At 42.8% G+C, this 24,060-nt stretch overlaps 1 protein-coding gene across 3 annotated transcripts in view; it reads right to left on the reverse strand.

The window, feature by feature from the left end:
• The window catches only part of PDZD2 (PDZ domain containing 2), an 877,375-nt gene extending 859,956 nt beyond the window's left edge, over positions 1-17,419 (reverse strand). For all 3 annotated transcript variants that reach the window (XM_069220426.1, XM_069220418.1, XM_069220410.1), the window contains exon 1: positions 16,817-17,419. In XM_069220426.1, coding sequence (XP_069076527.1) covers positions 16,817-17,292 — 476 coding nt within the window. In that variant the 5' untranslated portion in view covers positions 17,293-17,419. The remainder of the gene's footprint in view (positions 1-16,816) is intronic.
• Between the last annotated feature and the right edge of the window lie 6,641 nt (positions 17,420-24,060).

Raw genomic sequence — 24,060 nt, forward strand, 5'->3', positions numbered from 1 at the left:
AGAGCGGCAGACGCTGATGCAGAAATCTGGCCTGGGACCAGGGTTCAATTCCCGCCTCGGCGGGTCTTGGGCTCAATTTCCTCGGACCTGATAATTCTCGCATCGGTGCCTAATCTAATTCATGGGTCCCACTCTGTAACTCTGGGCAATAACTTGCTTAATCTCCACAACGGCCCCAACAGCGCTGGGATGCCTGGCTTCACCTTGGAGGTTGCCCGGCTTCACCGTGGAGGTTGCCCAGGAGTGGGCACCTCACAGGGAAAAGCCAGGAGGGGTTCCACAGCGGTATGCGTACATCTCCTTGAGACCCTAATGGGTGAGTAGTGCGCTATACAAGTACCAAGTTTACAGTTTATATTATATGTTAAGTATAAATATAAAATTAAAGGTTGTGCTTCCTCAATAGGTCAAAATAGTCTCTCCTTTACACAAGTTTATGGTCCATTATGTTTTATGATAGAATGCCTTAATAGTAGGTTTTGAAATCAGATACAAAACAACCGGTTATTTATTTTATATTTCTAAAATTGTGATAGGCAGTTGGAAGCCACTTCTGGGAGCTTTGCATGTAAATGGCATAGTGGGAGAAGAAAAAAAATGATTAGAAACAGATCAGCTGTGCTCCGCGATTCCACCACATTCCAAATGCATAACATGGAAAACCAATGGCAGATCCCTAGACAGTCAAGAACAAGAATGGATGGTCTGAACTTAAGCATCTGATCACATTAATGTGCATGAAGGTGTGACGGGCCAATGCTTAGCAGAACATATCCTAATCAGATGAAAAGTAGAAGACATGGGTCTTTAGTCCTCTTTGGTACTTCAGGAAATATTTTATAAGTCTTAGTTGAGTAAGTAGGTTATTTAAAAGAGCCATGTACATGGAATGTTCTGCCACTGAACACTTTATACCTGTATAACTAGGAGACCTGAAGGTCATGATTGGCTGGAACTAGGCTCCTGGAGGGATGATATGGTTGGAAGAACGTGGACAGATATCCTAAGTAATTGCTGTGCACTACTTCAAGGACCTAGTTCAGTGTTCTGAATTGTGATCTCTCCTTAACAAGGAGTCAGTGTGAGGTTTTGAGATTGAGCTTAAGGTAATGACAGTGTTTTCCAGTACATATAAGGTGGACCACCTACTTTTGGGCCATTTGAAGCTTAGCAAGAGTGATGTATGGAAGCCCTTGTACAGAACATTGTAGTAACCCAACAGTGATGTGATCACCACAGAAACAAGAGCTATTGTATGAGGACAGATGAGCAAAAACAGGATGAATGACTTTTTAATTGAGGTTTGATGGACAGTTCTATGTCAAACAGCATTCCTAGTCTGCATATTTGCTCCACTGGCTTTGAAGGAAAGAGCATGGTGTCTGACCAATGAAAAGACAAGGTGAGTGATCAACTGTGCCAAAAGCCAGACCTTCACTACCACACCATTGAAGTAGAGCAAATTATTCTTCCACCAGTGCTGAGCATTTTTAAGGCACTTTGCCATTCTCTGAAAGTCACTGGGACATTGTTGTAATTTAAAGAAAATCTAGGTGACATCATCAGTCATATAAAAAAACAACTTAGTAGGCTTCCAGAATGCACAATAATGCCACCAGGTAGATTTTTGAAATGGTTCAGTGAGAAGACCAATCGCCTTGGGGCCCAATATATAGTGGTTGTAATTTCAGAGATGGAGACGTTAGACTTAACTTGCTGGGTGCATTTGTTCATCAGTGATCTAAATCTGAATAGATTGTTTCCAACGAAACCCACTGGTGATTGAGCAGTGTCTCATGATCAACTCCATCTAATGCCACCAGAAGTTCCAAGGGGCTAAAAGCACAGGCAAGGCCCTGGTTTCACATGATCAGCAGTTCTCTCAGATGTGAAATTTCAGTTCTGTGGTGGGGTTGCAACCCCAACTATAGATCACGCAAATTGTTGTTGGTCTCAAATTCTGATGAGCTGTTTAGTTGTCAGTTTCCAAAGCAGGTGTGTCTTGTCCTTGGAAGATAACTGTTAGGCAATTCGGTAGACTGGGGGAAAAAGGCCAACGAAGACAACAGCATTAGCACGATCGGAGTTTATGGATTAGAAACATCATACATGTTCTTGAAAGAGGAATCAATATCCTTGGCCAATGTAAAACAATAGCAGCTATCCAGGGTTAGAAGGCTTGTCTTGGTCAGATTTCAGCAGGCCTGGTATGGCCATTTTCCCATGACATCAGGTTATTGCATATTGCTTCTGTTACAATATTATGCTCGAAATGTTGTCCATTTAAGGTGAGATATCAAATAAAGCAGCCACGTTGTCTGTGGTCTTGTGTCCATGGTGACTTGTTTGGTTTTGTCAGTTTGGATTTATGCCCATCACAGTTTAGGATGGATGTTCTCCATTATATGAAAAGGTAAATGTGAGTACGTTCAAATTTGATGCAAAATGTATAAGACTTGATCCTCTGGTCAGGAACACTATTATAATGCATTTAGCATAGGCCACACTCTATTATAATTTAGATGTGAGGTCCAAGTCAGGTATGCCTGGGGTAAAGACTACAACCAAAGATAATAATGACCAATCTTATTCTTAAACCATGAAAGGCTTTTATTCCACCAGGCATTTCAGGGTTCGATATGTTTCATTTTTCAGCACGCAGGTGATGACGAGGTTCCTCTCATCATGCATCAACCATAGCTTGTTTGTGGTGGATTTTTGGCATAGCGATATTTAGCTTTATAAAGTTGGTCTGAAGATTTCTTCTAGATATTAATCTCTACACATTTGTTCCCAAAGAGGCTTAGAGTTTCAGTGCGCTATGATACCTCCTTGCTAGGGATCTTGGGAGACGTTTGGTCCACTACTTCTGTCTGTGAGGGCTTGCAGCATATACCTGGTAATGGTAAGTTTGGAAGATTTACAGCAAGGAGAGGTGAGAAACAGAGGAGTTACAGTGTCATGTTTTCACACACATTGAGCAGGTAAAGTCAGTGCTTAATTTGTAAATAAAAGCGTGCCGGTGCTCAAAGCTCTCCTCTAAACCCGGGCATCTGCAAGCACGGAATACTGAGTTAGCTAATCTTAAAGCCATGTCCGGCCTCTTTAATCCATTTACAGCCACTCCCTGCCCCTCCAGCTCACTCTTGCAGCATTCTGCTTTCTTCTTTTGTGGTGCTTTCTCATTTTTTTCTTCCTCCATCTTTCTCATATGTGCCTTTTGCTCGCAGTAAATGCTCGAAGCAGAAAAATAAGTGCCGGTGCCGCGCACCAGAAACCTCTTGCTCAAATTAAGCACTGTGGTAAGTGCATTTTATCTTTTTGTAGACGATTGAGTGAGTCTAGTAGTCTGTTAAGCATTCAGTTTGATAATAGCTATGGAGCTGAATTCTACACCTCATTTTTAGATTGGTTTTCTCTCTTGCCTTTCAGAATCTTTCCTTTAAGACTCTCATATCAGTTATAATACTGGTGATCTTTGGTTTCTGTGCCTTAACGGCTAACTCCTAAGGCAACTGTGTGAATTCCTCTATGGATTGGGGATGGGTTTAGTGCTGAGTTCATATGAGGTGGAGGCTACTGAGACCAGGAGAAAACAGTTACAGAATATCAATAGGCTAACTGGAAAAACATTTGGCAAGCTTTGTCGAAAAAGTGGACGATTGGGCAAATAATTGTTTTTATTGAACCCTTATGTTATTCACACTTAATTTAAATGTCCTCATCTTGTTAATGCAAGAAACAGGAAAGGTCTTCACAGCCCATTTGGCTCCACTTCCAGGCTAGCAACTTCAACAAGGGAAACGCTTCATGCGGAGCCTCCCCGTGAGCTCTCACCACATGGCTCCATCAAATTTCATATCATCCACCGCCACTGTAGAAAATGCACCACTCCCAGACACCCAGTATCACAAGGGAAACACGAAAGCTGCTGATGAAAGCTTCCTGCATAACAACATCAAAACTGCATTCCTAAAAGCCACATTGACCTGTTTCAGGTATCCGTGCTCGGTATAGGTAACATCAGGCACTGGAGCCTTTAAGGCAGTTAGCAAAAGCTGTAATGAGAATATGTAAGTTTAGATGGATGTGGTTGACATTATAGGTGGCACCGGGTGACTGAGGATTACTGAAGTATCAGAGTACCAGCACAAAGGCGACCTTCCAAGAGATTTGACTGGTTTGCATGGACACTGAATTGCCTGGACTGGGTTGGCTAAAGAAATGCAATATTTTCTTTTACAGTGCTGGTTCTGTTATTAAAATCACAAGTGGTGATTATTGGTACAGAAAATGACTTTATTGTATACATCTAGAGAGGGAGCAGGGTAAGACAGTGCAGTCTTGGCGATTATACAGTTTGAATAGTTTTTCTGATAAACTGAATTTGTTAAAGTGAGAAGAGAAGTGGCTTTACCCTGCTGGAAGCAGCCTTATATAAATGTAAGTGTAAATGGAAGATGGCGTGGTTGCCTGCCAATTGGGGGCAATAGGGGTTTAATTCATAATCACTTGAGGGCCTTCCTTTTTTTGTTTGATGATCTCATTTATAGAGTGTACTGTTAAACCAAAGGGCCTTCTGACTCTAAGTTCTCTGGGAGCTATCAAACGTTAACCAAGGCAGGCCCTTTATACAGTGCTTGATTTGTAAAATAAAATAAATAACAAACATTGGTATAGCCAATAGTTCTCACCCTTGGGAACTTATAAGTATTTAGCCATGCAGCACATTAAACCTTTATCAGAAATAAAGTGTGTTTGGGGCCTTATACGTATTTAGCCATGTAGTACATAAAACCTTTATCAGAAATAAACTGTGGTTGTGAATTTCTTCATACACTTGGTATTAGTCTGTAACATCCCCTAGGTGGCGCCAAAATAAAAATAGCACTTGGAAGAAGCAGGGTCATGTAACCATATAGTCAGCCCCTAGAGGGCACAACCACATGAAAAGAAGAGAGAAAAGAGCAGCGTAGTGTAACCATATATTCAGTCCCTAGAGGACATAGTGCATTACACATTTTCAGGCCTAGCAGGCCTGTTAGAATATTATTACAAACAAGGCCCTTAGAACACAAACTACTCCCAACTGTATAACAAAAGTTCCAGCCATGATAGAGCTTAAAAGACATTGAATGGTGGGAGAGGTTTCGATTTTGGGGGCCCCCACAACCTAGTTTGGGAACCCAGATGATGAGCTGGACAAAAAGAGTTTGTGGCACTGAACGTTTTGGTGGTGGTTTCATTGCCCTAGGTCCACCAAAGGCTGAGTTATGGGCAACAATGTGTTGTAAAAAGAATGCCCCGCAAAGCACTATGGGACGAGTTTCCTGAGTGCAGTGAATATTGTAATATAAGTTCCCCTGCTGTGCAGGAGAGTCCACTGAGGGTTTCCTTTGCATTTTTTTCTATTTAAAAGGCACCAGTTTGTATAATTTTCAACTGCTAAACTTAGGAAGAATTTAATAATGGGGCTGCAAATGTAACCAGTGCTCATGTAAATTGCCCCAATCTTCTGGTTGAGTTTGCGCTATATAATCCCCCTCGAGGTTGCAGCCTTTGTCGGACGCAAACAGGCAAAGAAACAGCAAAATGCCAGAGAAAGCGCAAAGCAGAGGGGAAAAGAAAAAAGTAGTGCGCTAACAATAAGGTATATGACCGAGTGTGCAATAATCCATGTAACAGGGTCAGTCTCCAGGGTGGGAACAAAACAGCCTCAAGGCGGGACAAACCTAAAGTATTTACCTAACAAACCAAAGGAATTTTGAACGTCAGGCCAAGGCACGAATGAAAGTGATGCGCATATGTTGGGCGTGATGAAAGCCCAGAGAATATATTACAGCATGTCGAGAGACCGAGCATGCATGCTGCCTAGGCTCGACCTAACAATGAATACTAAATAAGCCCCTGTGCCTACTTCTTCTGTGGGCTACCATCTCTTCCCCCTCAGGCACTGCCCACTTCCTCTATGGCCCACTGCTGTTGGCAACAATTGTCCCACCCATAGCATTCATATGTAATGCCCAAAGGTTGAGCCCAGTAAGCAAGCAAGGATGCGTTTCTGAAAAGAGGATTTGAGTTTTTTTTTTTTTTTAAACTGACACAAAATAGTGTATTTTATAACCAGTTAGGTCAGTAATAAAGACTAAATGATACACAAAACGTGGTTATGATTTGAACCCACTGCAAGAGGGTCTGAGGGCTCTCCATAAGGGTGGGCAAGCCACTGAAGGCTCAAGCCAGCTGCTTGGCTCTAGCTCAGTTTGAGGCCCTCTTGCACCCTTGAGTCAGAGGCAATCTGAGAGTTCGTGTGGATTCTGGCAACCAGGCTCTTAGCTCATTCACCAGGTGCCCCCATGCCTACTTCAGCAGAAGTTGTGCTTCCCAGCACTCACTGTGTTTTTATTTTATTTTTACATATGGGCTGATAGTACTGCTGAGTACTCTCAAAGTATTCAGAGAGGGATGTTATGTATGATTTTTTCAACAGTTTGGGAAAGCAGCCAATTTGAAAAAGCATTAGCATTATGTCCCTCTACAAGTCTTGATGCTGCTGCCCCCCAGTGGGCAATGAAAAATAAAATGAATTTAGAAGTCTTGGGTCTGTAATTCGGTGAACTCTGCCAGAACCTTGTTTTCTTTCACGTGATACCCACGTTAAAAAAAAATCTTGCCTTTACTTAACATTGTAATTTTTTCTAGAACGACATCAGGCTGCATCTTCATTTAACAAGTAGCACATTCATGTATTTAATGCACTGATGTCGCTCTTCAATGAATTAAACACAAACCATTAACCTTTGATGTAAAATGAGAGCGAGAAAGAGGTACCCATCTAGAATCTAAACAGCACAATGACAGACCAGCAAACCTGGGATCAATTCCGGCTTCCCTGCTTGGCCAAATTGTGTGATCCCAGCAAATGATTTTATTTTGTTAGGCCTCCTCTCCAGTATATAGTTTAACAGACTATAATGTTGTTCTATCTATAACAACTAAAGCCACGAAGTGTGAATGCAGCTGATGCCGGGGCAGTGGGAGGAAATTAATGTTTCCATTTTTACGTTTAGAAAGTATCACCCTCTAACAAAGTCCTCTCAATGCAGAGCTACAGTGTAATGTACTTGAGTGAAACACTTTTGCATGTTGAAAAAATGCACTGTTGACTCTTGAAGAGTTTTTATCATCTCCTGCAATTCTAGAGTAAATATGGCGCGGGATCTAAAAGGAGTTTACAGCAAAGGACGTTGGCAGAAAAAGGTTGTCCATTGGTGCGCTTTCGATCACTTTTCACCAGTGACATTGGTCAAAATGCAAAAGCAATTTCTACTACGGGTGGGTGAAAAATTCCACTCCACCAGCAGAGTTTGCAGAGTTTTGCTCACTCCCAGTCCTGCTTGTAGCGCGGAGTTCTGGCAAAACTCTGTCAATTGCTGCGTGGTGGAGTTTTTTCCTCTTGTGTGGCTAGCCAACTTAACATTTGTGATCAAGAACTTGCGTCCCCTAGCATGATTTTTGTACGCTAGAAAGCGCCCCAGCAAGATTTCTCAACATGGGCGGTTGCGACAGGTTGCAACCGTTCACGTTGAGAAAGCTGCCGCTCAAGTAGAAAATCTACTCGAGCTGTAGAAAAAAGCAGCACCCACTAGGGAACTGTGTGGTGCTATTCGTGCTGCTTCTTACGAAGTCTCAGTGCTAATAATCAGCGTGAGCAGCACAACCTGCCCGAATTCAGCAAGCTCACTGAACTCAGTGGAATCTCACTGAGTTTTTATGTAACGCCATAGAATTCCACGGAGTGAAACTCCACGAGTTCTGCCCACCATTAATTTCTGCATGACACACATTTGAATGTGGGGAGCCTCTCTATCTCTTCCCCAGTATTGTGCCCTCCAGTCACCAGCTTCACTTAAGGCTCTGCAACAACTTCACTTCCGGGGCAGAGACGGGCACACGGGGATAGTGTGCTCTGTCTTGGCAGCACGCTACATTCAGGGCAGGAGAAATACTGGATGCTGCTTGCCTGCAGTACTATGCACAGCCGACCCTGGCTGCAATAGCCAACATAACTGAAACATGTCCATGTACAATGCACTGAACATGTCTGAACCAGTGGGATCTTGGGGTGGGTGACTCTCCTCCCACATGGTGACATCACTTGTAAGTGTCTCGATGGGCCTAAGAAGACGCTGGTAGGCTTCAGGCAGAAGTAGTTACATAACTGAAGGCTATGCAGCCTGAGAGAAGGGTGACATTTATCTAGGAATGAGATCACATGCCAGGCAAATGACTCCTAGAAATGACAAAGGCATCCCATACAAAACACGGTGTCACTTTTTAAAAACCTGCCACAACTTTCATCTCAGCTCGCATAAGGCCCTCCTATCCCAGACACAAATACATCAAACATCCAGGAGGGGTACTACCCCTCCTACTGTTTACTGTGCTCTAGTGACTGATACAATATGCAGAAAAGGCTAAGGAAACTCAGGTTCATTCCTCTTGGGTCTAGCAGGTATGCATCCTTCTTTTCTTGTTCACAATGTTGGGGCTTTCACATGGGGGATGTCATTTGTGCACTGTTAGGGATAGTGTTGGCTATTCTGTGGCCATTGTTGGTTGTCCTAGGGCACATGAAATGTGGTTTTGCCTTTTTCTCCCATCTTGTCATTATACCAGCCACACCCCCTTTTGTTCAATGGTGGGCTACCCTATTATCCTTTAAATGGGCATACTCTGCATGTGTTGCAACACTGCCCTTTTGCCTCCAGGCTGACTTGGGAGTAGTACCTCCTTCTCTATGTCGGGTCGCTTTTTCCAGTTTAGCGCTTCTGCCTCCCCTTTTTCTCTGGGTGGTGACTGCTGTTGGACTGTTCTCTGTGTTTTATGCTGTGGCACAGCCTGGCCTAAGAGCTGATCACTTGACCCTGGCTTGGCATGACACAATGAGTGACTTTCCTTTTGGTCTCCACTACCTCTATGTTGGGCTTACTGCTAGTGAGTTGCTCTCTGGTTTCCTCAGTTGGTTTTGTGAGGTCTTGATACCTCCCTTCAATGCTGAAGGGTTGCTTTTGCCTTCTTACTTGGCCTTTGTCCCATCTTATTTTAGGTTTGGAGTTTGAGATTTTGATGATGGTTCATTTTTACTTTAGACTGGCACTTCTGCTTTTTTGGGTGTGCTCCTTGTCCTCTTATGGTGTTGCCACTCTTGAAGTATGTGGTTGCTATCCATATCTTCCTCCGTGCCACTTGCTGCCATTCTGCCCGAGTTTTATACTACGTTCTTGGTATTAGTGATGTTGCAACATTGTGCCTCCCTGGTTTTATGCTGGTTTGTCTGGTGGAGCTTGCTTTATCCTTCTTATTTGGCATGTGAGGTGGTGGAGAGAAGCTCCATGTATCTCTTATTGCGACGTGACCTCAGCTGGGATACCTTTGTTGTGTTTGGGGGTGATCCTCCGAGGGTCTTTTCCCCCTAAGCAGATTTTTTGCTTTAGGCTATTCTTTGCTTTGGTGTTGTGGCCTTCTTGTGTGCCCTGTCTTACAAGGCTCTGTGTGGGTCGCAGCAGTGGGCTTTGTGTCTGGTTTTCCTCTCTGTGGGCCGGAGTATGGTTGCAAACACTCTTGGGGTTGGGCACTTGTATTGTTTGTTTGTTGAATGCTCGGCTCCATTGTGCTCATTACTGCTAATCCTGGATTTTGGTTTCCTTTCCTGAGGGTCTTGGATTTTAGGTCAATGGTCTTCTGGGTACCCAGGTGGCTCTTGCAGACTACACACCCTTTCCCATTGCTGTTTGCCTCTGGATGAAAGGTATGATGTTGGCTGCCTTTTCCTTCTTTAACACACTTTGTGTGTTAGCGTCTTTGAAAAGGGTAACACAACTCCAGCTGGTCCCACATCTGGGGCATGTGTGTTATGTGAGCTTCCCCTTGCTCATGCAATATCCTAGAGCTGGGGTAATGCTGTCTTTTATGAGGGTCTTGCCCTTCCAGGTCTGCAGTGCATGTTCGGTCTTTACTGCAAGAGGTTGCTTCCTCTCCTGCTCCACTACACTCATTCTGCAGTTCTGGCTGCCTGTTGGGCCTTTGAGCTTAGGGCATATGATGTCCTTGCAGTGATTTTCTCGGTGCAGCACTATTTTCTGAGGGGCCATGTAGCCTCCAGATTCTAGTGGTTTCTCCCTTTTGTGCTCATTGTTAGAGTGGGAGGTTGATTTTTACTGGGTCTGTTCTTCCAACTGTTGGGCCTTGGCTCCTCTTACCGTCCCTTATTTGATGTGAGGTCTGGTCATGCACTTTGACTGGTGCTGACAGTTTGGCACTGGGCGGGAGCTGCATCCGCTCTAGAGGATGTTTGGCCCCTTGCTTCAGGTTCTCCAATGTTTCATGGCCCACTTGGGTTGTAATACGGAGGTTGACAGCTTGCCTGGCCTACCAATGCACAATGCCTTTGTATAAACAGGGGCGATTTGGTGCATGGCGTGCATGTATTTCAAGGCTTATCTCCTTCAGTGGCATGTTGCATCATGGCCTTTGTGTAGGGGGGGGCCTTTATTCTTTTGCAGTGGATTTTTCCCTTCTGTATTTTGGACACTGATCGGCTGCCGTATTGGTGACTGTTGGCCCTACTTAACTTGTTCATGTGGATGTGCTCTTTTGACTAGTTTCAGGTGTGACACCGATATTTGTGGCCCTACCCCTGTGAGTTCACGGGTGGTTTGGATCAGGAGTGCTTTGGAAGTCTCTGATACCTCTCCCAGATGTGGGAAGCTGCCTTGCAACACCACCACACCTTCTCTTCATACATGTTCTGTGGGCATCTGGGATCCTGATGTTTGTTACATCGAAAGGCAGCGTTGCTTCTGAATAAAGGTACACAATGGTTATTGTTTGAATCATTTAGTGCAGGTCAAGTACTGAAAAGCAGGCCTTCTCAGAAGATGGTAACAACATACATAAAAAGTTTGTTTACATGCAATGCGATACCAATTTCAAATTGAGAAAATATTAAATATCGTACTGCTATAGGCTACAAGTACCAGAATATAGTGCAGAGTCACTGAGGACCAACAGCTCTTTATTATACAAAGTGACAAAGCTTATTAAGAGCACAACTACACCTTCTATTTATTTGTTTTGTGCTTTAATATATTCTGCTTTGTCAGAAATCATTTTATTCCGCTACCATTATGTTTTGCATTATCACTTAGCATTGACTAAACATGAAAAGGATCTGTGCTGGTACTAACGCGGTGTACCAGCATTTACTAAATGTTCATCTCTAGGGCTGACACCCATCATTTCCCACAGGCAGGCTTCCAAGTACTAAAAGTTACATACACTTGCACGGATTCTGCATCAAAACAAAGGAAAGGCAGCGACAGTGTTTACAGAAATGAAACACTTTGATGGGCTCCAAATAGTCCAGAAGACAAAATATAGTGGGTCAAGAAAGACCAAAGGGTGTAGGTCAAGAGAAAAATATTTTGCTGCATTAACACAGAAAAGAATGATTGGCCATGGCTACCATGTACAAGATTAAGACTGGTGTGGCTGCACATAAAAAAACAAGCACTGGCAACACCAATAGGTCTGACGTATAACTGAAAACGCCTCCTCGTTTAAGAGTATATCTCATCACACACATCCTGTCTATCACCCTTGCACTCATGCATTCTTTCATGCACCCACTGACTCAGTATTACATCGATCCTCTCAACCATCCGCAAAAAAAACATGCAGAAATGCAACAAAAACATGCAAGGTAAATTAAAATAATAAAAGTATAAAAACGTGTCAGGTAAGTGCTAGCAACTGCGAAAAAGTAAAAAAAAAAAGAAAAAGTAAAAATATATTATATTTAGCATAGAGTTGCCATTTTGGAATGGTATTGTCTGTAGTAATTATTTGCTGTACCAAACCAAGAGGGCTGGCACATTTCTAAATGTGTCAGTTATCTTGGAACTGTAAGCAATGATACAGTACAGAAAACAGCCTTCAAGATAGCTGCCTGGTAGAATTGTCTGGGGATCTACTGTGTGCTCCAAACTGAAAACACCAAAAAGAAAAGACAAAAGTGCAAAATTGATTTCAAGTGGTGGGAGCATGTAGTCAGGCAAATTGCCACCACTCAGAGGGCAATAGCACAAATGGCTGAAGTAGGCTGACTGATTACTCGTACTATGTGCCCTCACGGGTGGAAACAGAATGTGATGGCACTCAAACACATGAAAGGCTGAAGAGAGTTGTTCCAAAGTCCATTTATGTAGATATTCAGTCATTATTTTTATTTTTTTATTGCAGATAGCTAAAGCTGTTAAGTCAGATTTAAAAAGTACTTTAATACAAATACCGCTAAATGCTACGCATAAAAGTACAAACATGCATACAATTACAGTTGGTAAGGCAATATACACCCCCTCCTAAGAGGTCTAACAAGGTCTCTAAAATACAATTCTTCAAACCTCAGTGATTGTCAAAGGTGGTAAGCAACACCAAAACCCCTGTGTACTATATTAATCTGTTGGATTCCACGTTACAAAGTTCCCATCTAGAGGTTTAAGGCAATCTAAAAATAACAATCCAACCTTAAAGATCTCCCGTCTCAATGTTTTTCACTATAAATAAATCACTTCTACTGACTTTTTAATAGCGTTTTGTAATAAATAAATAAGGGAGAGGACATCATTTTTTTCCAAATTAACCAATCAGGTTTGTAGCCTGTGTCATTGGTTTTTCACCATAACCAATGTTGTCCTAGTGTGTTGAACGTAAGCTTTGCAATAAAGCAACCACAAGGTATACATGCATTAAATCACAAATATACACAGAATTAGAGTTAACAAAATAAGTGGGCCTAACAAGGAATCTCACAGTACAAAGCTTCTAGTATGAGGATTGTCATAGGGAGAACGTAATACAAAAGCCCTTGTTTTCTACAGCACTTACTAAGATTCCATGTGACAAAATACCTGTCGATGACCTTTGACACTGGTTATGTTTAGACACCCTTGAAGAAAGATCTGCTGGTTTTAACACGTCTTTCACAGACAAAGTCAGGCCATGTGACTTTGCCTTAACCTTTCATAATAAACAGATTACACCTACAGTATCAGGTATGTATTTTCCTAATAAACCAATTAAGCCTACAGCCTTTGTCAGTAACATGTCAAACACGTCTCCTGTATCGAGCATATGCTTTGCCAAAAGGCAGCAGTCATGAAATTACAAAAATGCACGAAATTACAGTTGTCAAAACGATATGCAAGTTCTCCCAAGAGGGCCTTGCCAGGCAGTTCTTAACCTGTGGTTGGGGGACCCCAGGTGATCTGCGATGCTTACTGGGAGGGGGTGGGAAGGAGGGGTGTCTGTTACAGCTTAGTAAATTAAAAAAATATTATAAGATCAATAAAGTGCATATGAATAAAGAAGCACAATCTAAAACTGAAAATGTTAAAATATTTAGTGAATGAATTTGTAATTGGAGGCTAATTAAGTGGATGACTGATTTGTAGGAGCAGTACAAATGCATTAAACAGAATGTAGTATGGATGGTGGGTTGTCTCATTTGAATCTGGAAAATTGCCAGCATTCTCATTAAAATGAACATTTCAATCTTTTTATTTATTTGAGAATTAAGTGAAATATTTCTTCTTTGTGTATTTGTCTGATAAATGCTTGTTTCTGTATTTTTGTGCATGGTTTTCAGATTCAAATCATCAAAGCTGCCTGAGCCGCAGTCCCCAGCCCGAAAACAGACTCAGTAGGGAACCCTGGAGTCCAATCATGCTTCATTTGGAGTCCTCAGATTTCAGTAATGATCAAGTGGGCGTCCACAGGAGTCAAAAGGTTAAGAACCACTGTTCTAGCCTATGGGTTCGTCAGAAGGGGTAGCCAACACCAAAACCCTCGCCTTCTAATGTAATCTGTGAGAACCAATTTAACAAAAAACCTGTCTCGAGTCTTTAACACAGCATAATAGTAGTTAACCCTTAGAGGCTTATTTGCTTTACCCCCGTGGAGTGCTAAGGGCGAGTTGGTTTGGTCCTCAGCACCACTGTGACTGGCTACAATGTGGACGAGACCATCTCATTCTTAGCACTTACAAGGTTAAAATGTGTTTTTCACCAGAAGCCAGCTTTATTATTTTTGTTTTACAATTTCGTAGGAACCAGTTCAGACCCATAGTATCTTTCCTAATTTTTTCCAGTGAAGCAATCATGCCTAGGCTTTATCACCAGCTAGTTACCATAATCAACTCAAGCCTACAGTTTAGAGCAACCATTTACAATACAAGTTCACTTAGTAAACCAAGGTACACCCTCCCTAAATGAGCCTAAAAGGAATTCTCATAGTGCAAACCTTTAAATCCAAGGGTTTGTCAGAGATGACAACCAGCCCCAAACTCCTTGCTTGTCATGGTAATCAGTGAGATGCTGTGTAACAAAATACTTGTGTGCAGCTTTCATCATAGTGTAAATGCAATCCACGGTTACAGGCCTACTGACTGTAACATATGCTTTTCACAATAAATATGTCAGGCCGGCTGTCTTTGTTGTAACGTTTCAAAATAACAGATCACACCTACAGAGGCTGACAAATTGCATCATTGGCTTGCCTCCATAACACGGTCATGCCTACTATATTGAACACAGGCTTTCCCAGAAAGGAATCAGTTGCATGCAGACATAAAATTTCAAATATGAACAGATTTCAAGTTGGAAAAACAATATACACCCGCTGTTAAATTGGAACAATTGGGATTTTCCAGGCAGTAACCAATAGATAAAATATTGCTATCTATGTAATCTGTGAGATTCCTTGTAACACAATACTTGTGCACAGGCTTTACCACAGTGTAATAACATACCCCCTTCCAGGTCACAACGTCTGCTTTTGTTGTAACTTTACACACCTATAGCATCTGACAAATGGCATTGGCTAGTCCCCTTAAGCAAAGTATGCCTAGTGTATCGAGAATAAGCTTTTGGACAAGGTATACAGTGTAACACAAACACTGTTTTTTTTTTTTTTAGAGAAAGCACACAACTTCTGCACAATCAAATGCTGCAGCTAAGGGAATAAATGTGCAAGAGAGCCAAAGCCCCTATTCTGTAGTTCTTTTTAATGCTCTTTTTCTGGTGCACAAGATGCCTGAAACAGACCGGTCCATAGCAAAAGCTGCTGTTTCAGTCCTTGTTTGTGCACCAGTGTGCACAAACGAGACAAAAAAAGAAAATAGGAGATGAGGACTTACCTGGGTCCTCGTCATCCTTCCTCCAGCGGTCTGGCTCTCTGCCTCTGGCAGAGGGAGGCCTAGCCCTCCCTGTATCCGTCACTGGTGCGCACTGCAACCCAGTTATGGGCTACACAGCGAAAGTGCAGACTGTCTGTGCTTGCGCTGTGTAGCCCATAACTGGGCTACAGTACGCACCGGGTGAGCTCTGCTCCTCTGGTGGGGCTAACGGAGTTTTTGGCACACTCCACGCGGAGCACGGAGTGCCAAAGACTCTGTTAGCACCGCCAGTGGAGCGGAGCTTCCCGTCCACCCCAACTCAGAAGGCTGCGGCCAGCACTATTAAATGTTAGCGCGCCAAAAAAACAAGGCTGCATAATCTTGAATACACCTCAGGACTCTCATCTGCTACCGGGCATCTACTTTCCCTTTTTCTCACTTTTGCAAGTCCCTTCATTTTCCTTTCACCATGGTTTTTCTGTCTTTCTCTTCCTCCTCCTTTCTCCTGTGTGTGTTTTCCCTCTCTTGCGAAATAAAGGAAATCAGGAAAAGTAAGTGCTGGTGGCCCCCATCAGCACAAATTAAGCACTGGCTATTAAGATTAGGAAAGAGAGGTTCAAGGAAAGAAACAAGCATATCCTGGAAAGCTGTGTGCCTTGGCAATAATATTGAGGATGCCCAAAATATGAATTCTGGCGCACAATCAGGTCTGCAGAGTTAACTGCTGATCCCCAACACCAAACCACACACACACACACACACACACACTTTGCCTCCTGACCTCCCTGGTCAGGAGGCAAAGAAGCACTGTACAAACAGCAGTATCAATGTTAACTACACAAGGTTGTATACTGAAGCAATTCACGGGGGAATAAGTCAATTGCAATACAAATCACCTTCAGAAATTATTAAGACTGCTATCCATCCACTAAGGTACATGGTACTGAAGCATTTCATTCAGTACAAAAAAGTGCTGAATTAAATGCTTCCTACCAATGAGAATTTTTCTGGGACGAATTCCAATCCATCACCAACTCCTATTGGTTTAAATGTTGTAGGGCCTCATTGGTGAGTTACATTAAGGATCCATGGATCAGGAAGTTCAGCAAGAACCAGGCTTCATCTTTCACTCTTTGGTTCTACAATCAATATACTCCATGCATTACTATAAGCACTGAAGCATTACAAGGAACACTCAGTGACACATTTATAAAATATTATCCAACTACTGCAACATGCATGGGTTCATCAGAAAAATAACTGTAAAACAATGTAGAATGCCCACAGAATGTTGAAGGTACTGATCTGTGCTGGTCTTTTCCTGTTCACTGCTCTCACCCTTTTCTCTCAATTGCATATCTTACAACAGGACAAGGAAGGACAAACACTTTTTCCAAGGTCTTCAGACATGGAGACTCAAGAATGAATTCATCTCATTCAACATTTACATTCACGAGAAAATCTATGTAAATCTGCCTCTTCATGTACGCTTCTTCTGAACATCCCTGCTATCGTATCCCAAACATTATTTAACATTGGATCCTACACCTCCCATAGGAAGTTTATTGCAGCATAACTTACCTTGCGCCACAGACATCCACACCCACCATCAGCTGCCCATTGAGGGAAAGCACCTCATCTCGGAGCTTCAGTCGTCCTGATTTCGCTGCAGCACTATGCTTCCTCACATTGGTTACCCAGATGCAGCCAACATCCAACACAGGCCCGTTGTGCACTTTCCTCTTTTTCCCACCTCTGCGCTTTTCACCGTAGTCTCCAAAAATTGGTATGTTACCAAAACTCAGGCCAAGAACTTCTGTGTCATCGGCCTCTTTCGTTAGGTAGACAGTGCAGATTTCCATGTCCAGTCTGTACTGGTTTTGTTGTAGGCGGTTGTCATCCAGAGTAAAATTGAATTGCATGTATTCTCTGATCTTCTGAACAGCAGACAGATAAAGGTTCTGCTCTGGTCCCTCGAGCTCCTGACCCCGGTGGTCTTGCAGCCATTGGCGGAAGAGCTGGAGATAATACCCGGCATTCTCTTGAGTGATGGGCATCGTGTTGGCCCAACGATGCCAACATCATGTGCAGAACTGTTTCTTAGCTAGGAGAGCTAGGGTTTGCTCAAACATTTTGGGGTTTTTGTGTCCATCTGCAGAAACACATTTCACATCAAGACGAGTAACCGTGTGTGCCAAAAAACACCCAGATCAAATAATATTGTGTATAAGTACTTGGCAAAGGAACAAACCTTTGTACAAACACACAGACTTTTTCATCAGACCATCAAGAAGAGGAGGAAGGAAGTGTTGTTGAACTCCTGGCTAGCTGATTATTATAAATGTCTGCTTGCGAGTGATGTTTGAACCAGATATCCCAATAGGACAGATTTGTCTTCTACATCCAGTGCGCACACACAGCAACCTGTGCCCTATATGGGAGGAACAGAAAGAGCAGGTTAAAGATGTGGGAAGTCAATTTACAAAGGAGCTGTAAAGAGCTGGCGCACTTGATTAATAAGGTGGGATGGGTTAATTTCTAAACATTCAACATTTCTCAAATAATAAGATAACAAATCAATAATACACACAATATGTGCTAATGTGTTGGCATCACAGGGCTAGTGCAAATATTTTTGCCACCTTTGGCAAAGTATTGTTTTGCCACACCACCTAACCAGTCTCATCCCTACAGTGGTGATAATCTTTGTTGGTGATGGTTGTAATTTGCATGGTGACAAACCACTTTCTAGAAGAGTTAGTGATGGCATGGAGTGTCTTACAAAAGTTTAGCTGTGGACTTACGTGGAGGGTACTCTAGCAATGACACTTCCATGTCTGAGTCTACATCTGCTTCCGATTTCCGGCTTGACTAGTTATCAGCATCATGAGTGACTGGGGATAAGTCACTACACCTTTGGATACCCTAAACATTGAATTCATACATGCAAGAAACTAACCTTGATTTTGAATTAGATTGTGACCGACTTAATATATGGCGCCTCTCTCCCATTCACATAAAACTTTAACTCAAAATACAACATATAGAGTGAACATATGTTCAACAATATAATACTTGTGCGCTCAAAATGGTCTATGCCACAAGAATTGTTTAGTCACACACAGAAAGTAGATGTCTTCAACCCAAAAGTGATATTATGACCATTTTTCGAGGGGATGAGGTGTCTCTCACACCTCTCACTGTATTATGCACATGAAAGATAAGGCATCAGTCATAGCTGTCAGAAAACCTTTTAGATATGAAAGTAATATTGCAGAGCCCCACCCGGTGGCCCAGAGTTAGCACACAAACACACAATAGTATTTTATAATATATCAGACTATATCATATGTTATTCTTGCATAAAGCATGTGAACAAGAAATATCAGTATTATTAGAAATATCCCACCAATCAAAATTGAAAAAAAGGTTAACACTAGATCTATCCAAACCATAGTTCAGACATTCTGGGGTATATTTCCTCAGCTTTATTATATTTAGCCGATTTACAGCTTAAAATATTATATTTAGCTTAAGATTTTGCGAGTCCTGTAATGCCATCTGGAATACCTGTTGCCAATAACTCTGTCAGCATCTCTACCCAGCAACCAATCAGTTTGCTTGTTCCGCCATAATTGCTAGGATCTTTTATAACTTTTAATGCCTCAAAGCCTGTGGAGCAAGGAAGTGCACCTCACATTTTGCATCTGCTACATAGGATAGAAAACATTGCTTTTTTTTTTTTTTTAGGAAACACTTGAAGTATATTGTACTATTTTTTAGTTCCCCAAGCTTGAAACAAGGTCTACCTGCAAACAGATTTTAACCACTGTGCAGCAGAAAATGGATCACTTCTTCTCTGGCTTTTATAATATGAACAACAAAAAATGTGTACATATAGTCTGTGGCAATTGTTTCAATACAAACCCTGTTATCATACATCAGAAATAAAGCTAAGAAGCTTACATTAATAGAGGCCTACATCACCCATAACAGATTCATATTTGCTAGATCCCACACTCACAAACTTTCAGTGCATAAACAAGAGTATGTTATGTTAAGGGTTCTTATTTATGAAAGCTGTTGCTCAAAAAAGAGCATTGCGGTGTCAGCTAAGAGGGAACATTGCACTCAGAACATCTCCAGGTTATTCGTAAAGGAAGATTTTAAAAGTCTTTCTAGAGGAATAGTAAAGAGGGCTCCCCACTATGCTAGGGGGTGACGCTTTACATCTTTTGGCTGCTAAATAGATGAACGCTCGACCTTCCATTTTAGATTTCTTAATCTTGGGAAGCACAGATAAGCACTGACCAAGTAGAGTGGGCGTTTGGGTTGATACCACTGATGCATGGTCTGTAGAGAGAGTGGCCATCTTCCGTGGACAGCATGCTGAACCAGGTACATACGATTCTCTTCTCGACAGGCAGCCAGTGTAATCTATGTCTGAAATCGGACACAAGCTCTTGTCTCCTCAGTCCAAATATCAGCCAGACAACCGGACAGCTAAATTCTGTAGTACCTGTAGCCTAGGCAAAGCAGCTTTTGAAATGCCAATATAGAGTCTATTCCCATAACTGATTCTTGACAGAATAAGTGTTTGTGGAGCTAATTTCTGAATCTCTAGAGTCAAGCATGGAAAAACCTTTATCAACAGTTTAAGACAGAAGAAGCCTTTTAACATAATTTTACTTACCTGGGAACCAAAGGCCAACTCCTTATCTAACTAAACCCTGAGATGCTTGACCACTGATTGCACTGTCTGAAGGGCTCATTTGGGTGGATAGGCAGCCTTTGCCAATTATAGGACAAGAATGGTCTATGTTAAAAGGAGAAGCTCTGTTTGGCATAATGGACCTTTCGGATGCTTATCACCAAGTGGTAATGAGGGAGGAATCCAGACATTTAACCTCCTTCAGTTCCCATCTCAGAGCTTACCGTATTGTGCGTATGCCGTTTGGGCTTGCATCTGCAGCAGCATGCTTCCAGAGAGTGATGATGAAAGTATTGGAGGGAATTACTCAGATCAAAGTTTTTCAGGATGACATATTGTTGGATGGTAAAAATGTAGAGGATCATGATTTGAAATTGTTTGAAGTACTAAATAGGTTGCGTGATCGAGGACTAACAGTGTAAAAAAAAAAAAGAGAGAGAGAGACGTGCAGGTTCATAGTGACAACAGCATCTTACCTTGGACATACTATTTCCAGGGATGGGATCAGTCCTAAACCGGATTTGGCCAAGTCAGTGGTGGATGCTCCAGAGCCCGCCAACAAGGATTTGGTGTGTTTGTTTCTGAGATTAGCAGAATAATACCACAAGTTTATTCAGAGTTTTGAGAGTGTGGGACAATCTATAAGGTTACTTTAAAAACAGGGAGAGAAATTTGTGTGGTCGGATAAGTGCAGAAAGGCATTGAGTTTTGTAAAAAAAAAAAAAAAAAAAAAAAAATAAATATTGGTAACTTGCCCATGCTGGGGCATTTTTATGTATTGTAAAAACAAATTTTGACCCCAGATGCCAATTTAAAAGGTTTGGGTGTGGTTCTTCCTCAGATGGTTGATGATGAAGAGAAGATGGTGGCGTATGCCTATAGAGCTTTGAAGGGTGCAGACATGAACTATTCTGTTATCGAGGGGGAAGCTTTTGCTTGTACATAGGCCATATTGCATTTTTAAATTCTAATTGTGGGTTTTACCATTTGTAGTGCGGTCAGATGATAAACTCCTAGTGAAGTTGTTCCCTTGTAAAGGTAGTGAGAGCTACATCTAGTATCAATAGGTGGATTGAAGGAGTGAGAGATTATAATTTTCAGGAGGAATATTTGAGTGGGTCTCGCAACAAGACTACTGTTTGTCTATCACGATTACTTATGGCCGGAACCTGTAAGGGTTATGAAGAAGTCATCGTATCATAGACACAAGAGAAAGCTTTATTGAAGTCAGGATGGAAAAAGATGAATCAATGGTATACATTAAAGAATATGCTGTGAGAGGGTGGCCATAGAGGAAGCAATTGGGTGCCAATATAGATGATTATTGGAAGGTGTGGGATGATTTGACGATTGTAGAGGACTTCCTGTGTAGAGATGAGAGATTGGTGCCACCAAAAGGACTGCAGGACAAAATTGTGAATTTGTCACATGAGGATCATCCTGGCAGGAACAAGACCAAAGCCTGGGTGAGTGAATGTTATTGGTTGCCACATATGGATCACATGGTGGAAAAAGTGGTTAAGGAATGTGTTCAGTGTGCATACTGCACAAGAGTAAAGTGATCAGAACTGCCCGTCTGTCGCCGGTGAAGGTGCCTGAGAAACCATGGAGTAAGGTGGCTGTGGATACTGTAGGGCCGTTTAGTGTACTAACTAAAGATGAAAGATTTGTTATAGTCTTGGTGGACTACATTGTGTGATATCTTGTAAATAGCATTATCTTACTTTACAGTAGTTTAGTATTCTTATGACAGGGAATGGAGAATGGAGAATGGTGGTATGTTCCTGATTCTGGAGTTCTGCTGGAATTTGGGGACAGTTGTAAGATGCTGGGAAGCTGGATTGATGGATGAGCTGTTTACAGCAACATCACTCCGCTTCAGCGAGCAGCAACGTCACTGTTACCCAGCAACTGGAAGACCTATAGAGCTCAATTTTGGACGTCACAGGTTGGTTGCATTGCAACCTCAATGTCACTCTGGAACAGGACACTGAGGAGTCATGGTTGCTTGGCAACAGCAAAGCCAAGCAACCGCAATGTCACTCCGCAGCTGGACGCTGAAGCATCACGATTGCTTGGGAACTACAACGCCGGGTCTGACCGGCATCTCTCCATTTTCCTTCGGCAATAAACACGCCCGTGTTTTTCTATTTGGTACGGCGATAATCACGCCTGCTCTATACACTGTACAGTAGTGCACATGCTTGTATTTAATTTAAAATTCTCAGTTTATTGCTCGGCAACTACTACGTAAACCTCACAGGTTTGGTTTACAATATATCTTCATTCTTCTTTGGTGATAAACACGCTAGTGTTTATCTACCTTGTACGGCGATGAACACACCTTCTCAACGAACCTACTGCACGGTGATAAATGTACCTGGGTTTTTTCTTTAGATTTCCTCACTTGTCTTGGTGAGTTTTACGCTTTTGCCATTTGATTCCCAAAGTGAAGGAACATTACCACAGCTAACTATGCAGAATGTTACTCTTCCTCCTTTTTTCCTTACCACTCCTGGTGACCCACCTATTAGATGGGCAAAATGGAAAAAAACATTTTTATATTGCGCAAGAGTTTGTGGAACAAACCTTTCTAGTGAAAGAAAAACTTCATTACTATTGCATTGTCTGGGGAGTGAGGTTCAGGAAGTTTTTGAAAATCTTAGTAGGAAAGTGCCCTCTTTCTTGGCATGGTTACCCCCATTTTCTGCCTGTTGTCAGTGTGTTTGACTGTGTTCACTGGGATCCTGCTAACCAGGACTCCAGTGATTATGCTCTCCCCTCTAAATTTGGTTGCTACTAACGTATTCTCCCCACAATTGGCATACTGGTGCCCCCATGTAAGTCCCTAGTATATGGTACCTAGGTACCCAGGGCATTGGGGTTCCAGGAGATCCTTATGGTCTGCAGTAGCTATTTTGCCACCCATAGTTTGCCCATGCAAAGGGTTCTGCGGGCCTGCCATTGTAGTCTGCGTGAACCGGGTGCACGCACCCAGTTTCACTACAGGTCACTGCACCAGGTCACAGTAAGCCACCCCTATGGTAGGCCCTCTTAGCCCAGAGGTCAGGGTGCAGGTACCTGTGTGTGAGGGCAACCTTGCACTAGCAGAGGTGCCTCCACAAACCCCAGCTTCATTTTACTAGGCTTTGTGAATGCGGGAACACCATTTTATATATGTACTGGACATATGTCACTACCTATGTCCAGCTACATAATGGTAACTCCGAACCTGGGCATGTTTGGTATCAAACATGTCAGAATCATACCCTAATACTCTTGCAAGTATTTGAAGTATGATTCCATGCACTCTGGGGGCTCCTTAGAGGAACCCCAGCATTCCAAAGACCAGTCTTACAGGGTTTTCCAGGCAGCCCAGCTGCTGCCACCCCACAGACAGGTTTCTGCCCTCCTGCTGCTTGATCTGATCAAGCCCAGGAAGGCAGAACAAAGGATTTCCTTTGGGAGAGGAGGTAACACCCTTTCCCTTTGGAAATAGGTGTGACTGGCTTGGGAGGGGTAACCTCCCCAAGCCACAGGTTTTGCTTTGAAGGGCACATTTGGTGCCCTCCGTGCATAACCCAGGCCACAACAGTTCAGGGACCCCCTCCCCCAGTCCCTGTTCTGGCGTGAAACTGGACAATGGAAAGGGGAGTGACCACTCCCCTGTCCATCACCACCCCAGGGGTGGTGCCCAGAGCTCCTCCAGAAGGTCCATGGGTTCTGCTATCTTGATTCCAAGGTTGGCAGGAAACTCTGGGAGCATCTGAGTGGCCAGGCCAGGCAGATGTCGTCAGAGGCACCCTCTGATAGGTAGTTACCTGGTCAGGTGACCAAGCCCCCTCTTTGGGCTATATAGGGTCTTCCTCTGGGGTGGGTCCTCCGATTCCAGCAGGACTCCTCTGCAACCTCTGCTTTGACTTCTGGCCTCAGGAACCACGACTGGATCCTCCAGGAACCTACAAGCTGCAGATCCACAAGGAAGAGACTTCTACAACATTGTATCTGGAACTCCTGCCAGCTTTGCAACATTTCCCCAGCTGTGCACCCTAAGAAAACAGCAAATCTTCAGCCTGAACAAGAAGAAGGAATCTCCCTTGGGGTGAAGGTATCC

This window comes from Pleurodeles waltl, chromosome 1_1 (assembly GCF_031143425.1).
Source record: "Pleurodeles waltl isolate 20211129_DDA chromosome 1_1, aPleWal1.hap1.20221129, whole genome shotgun sequence".
In the NCBI taxonomy this organism is placed as follows: domain Eukaryota; kingdom Metazoa; phylum Chordata; class Amphibia; order Caudata; family Salamandridae; genus Pleurodeles; species Pleurodeles waltl.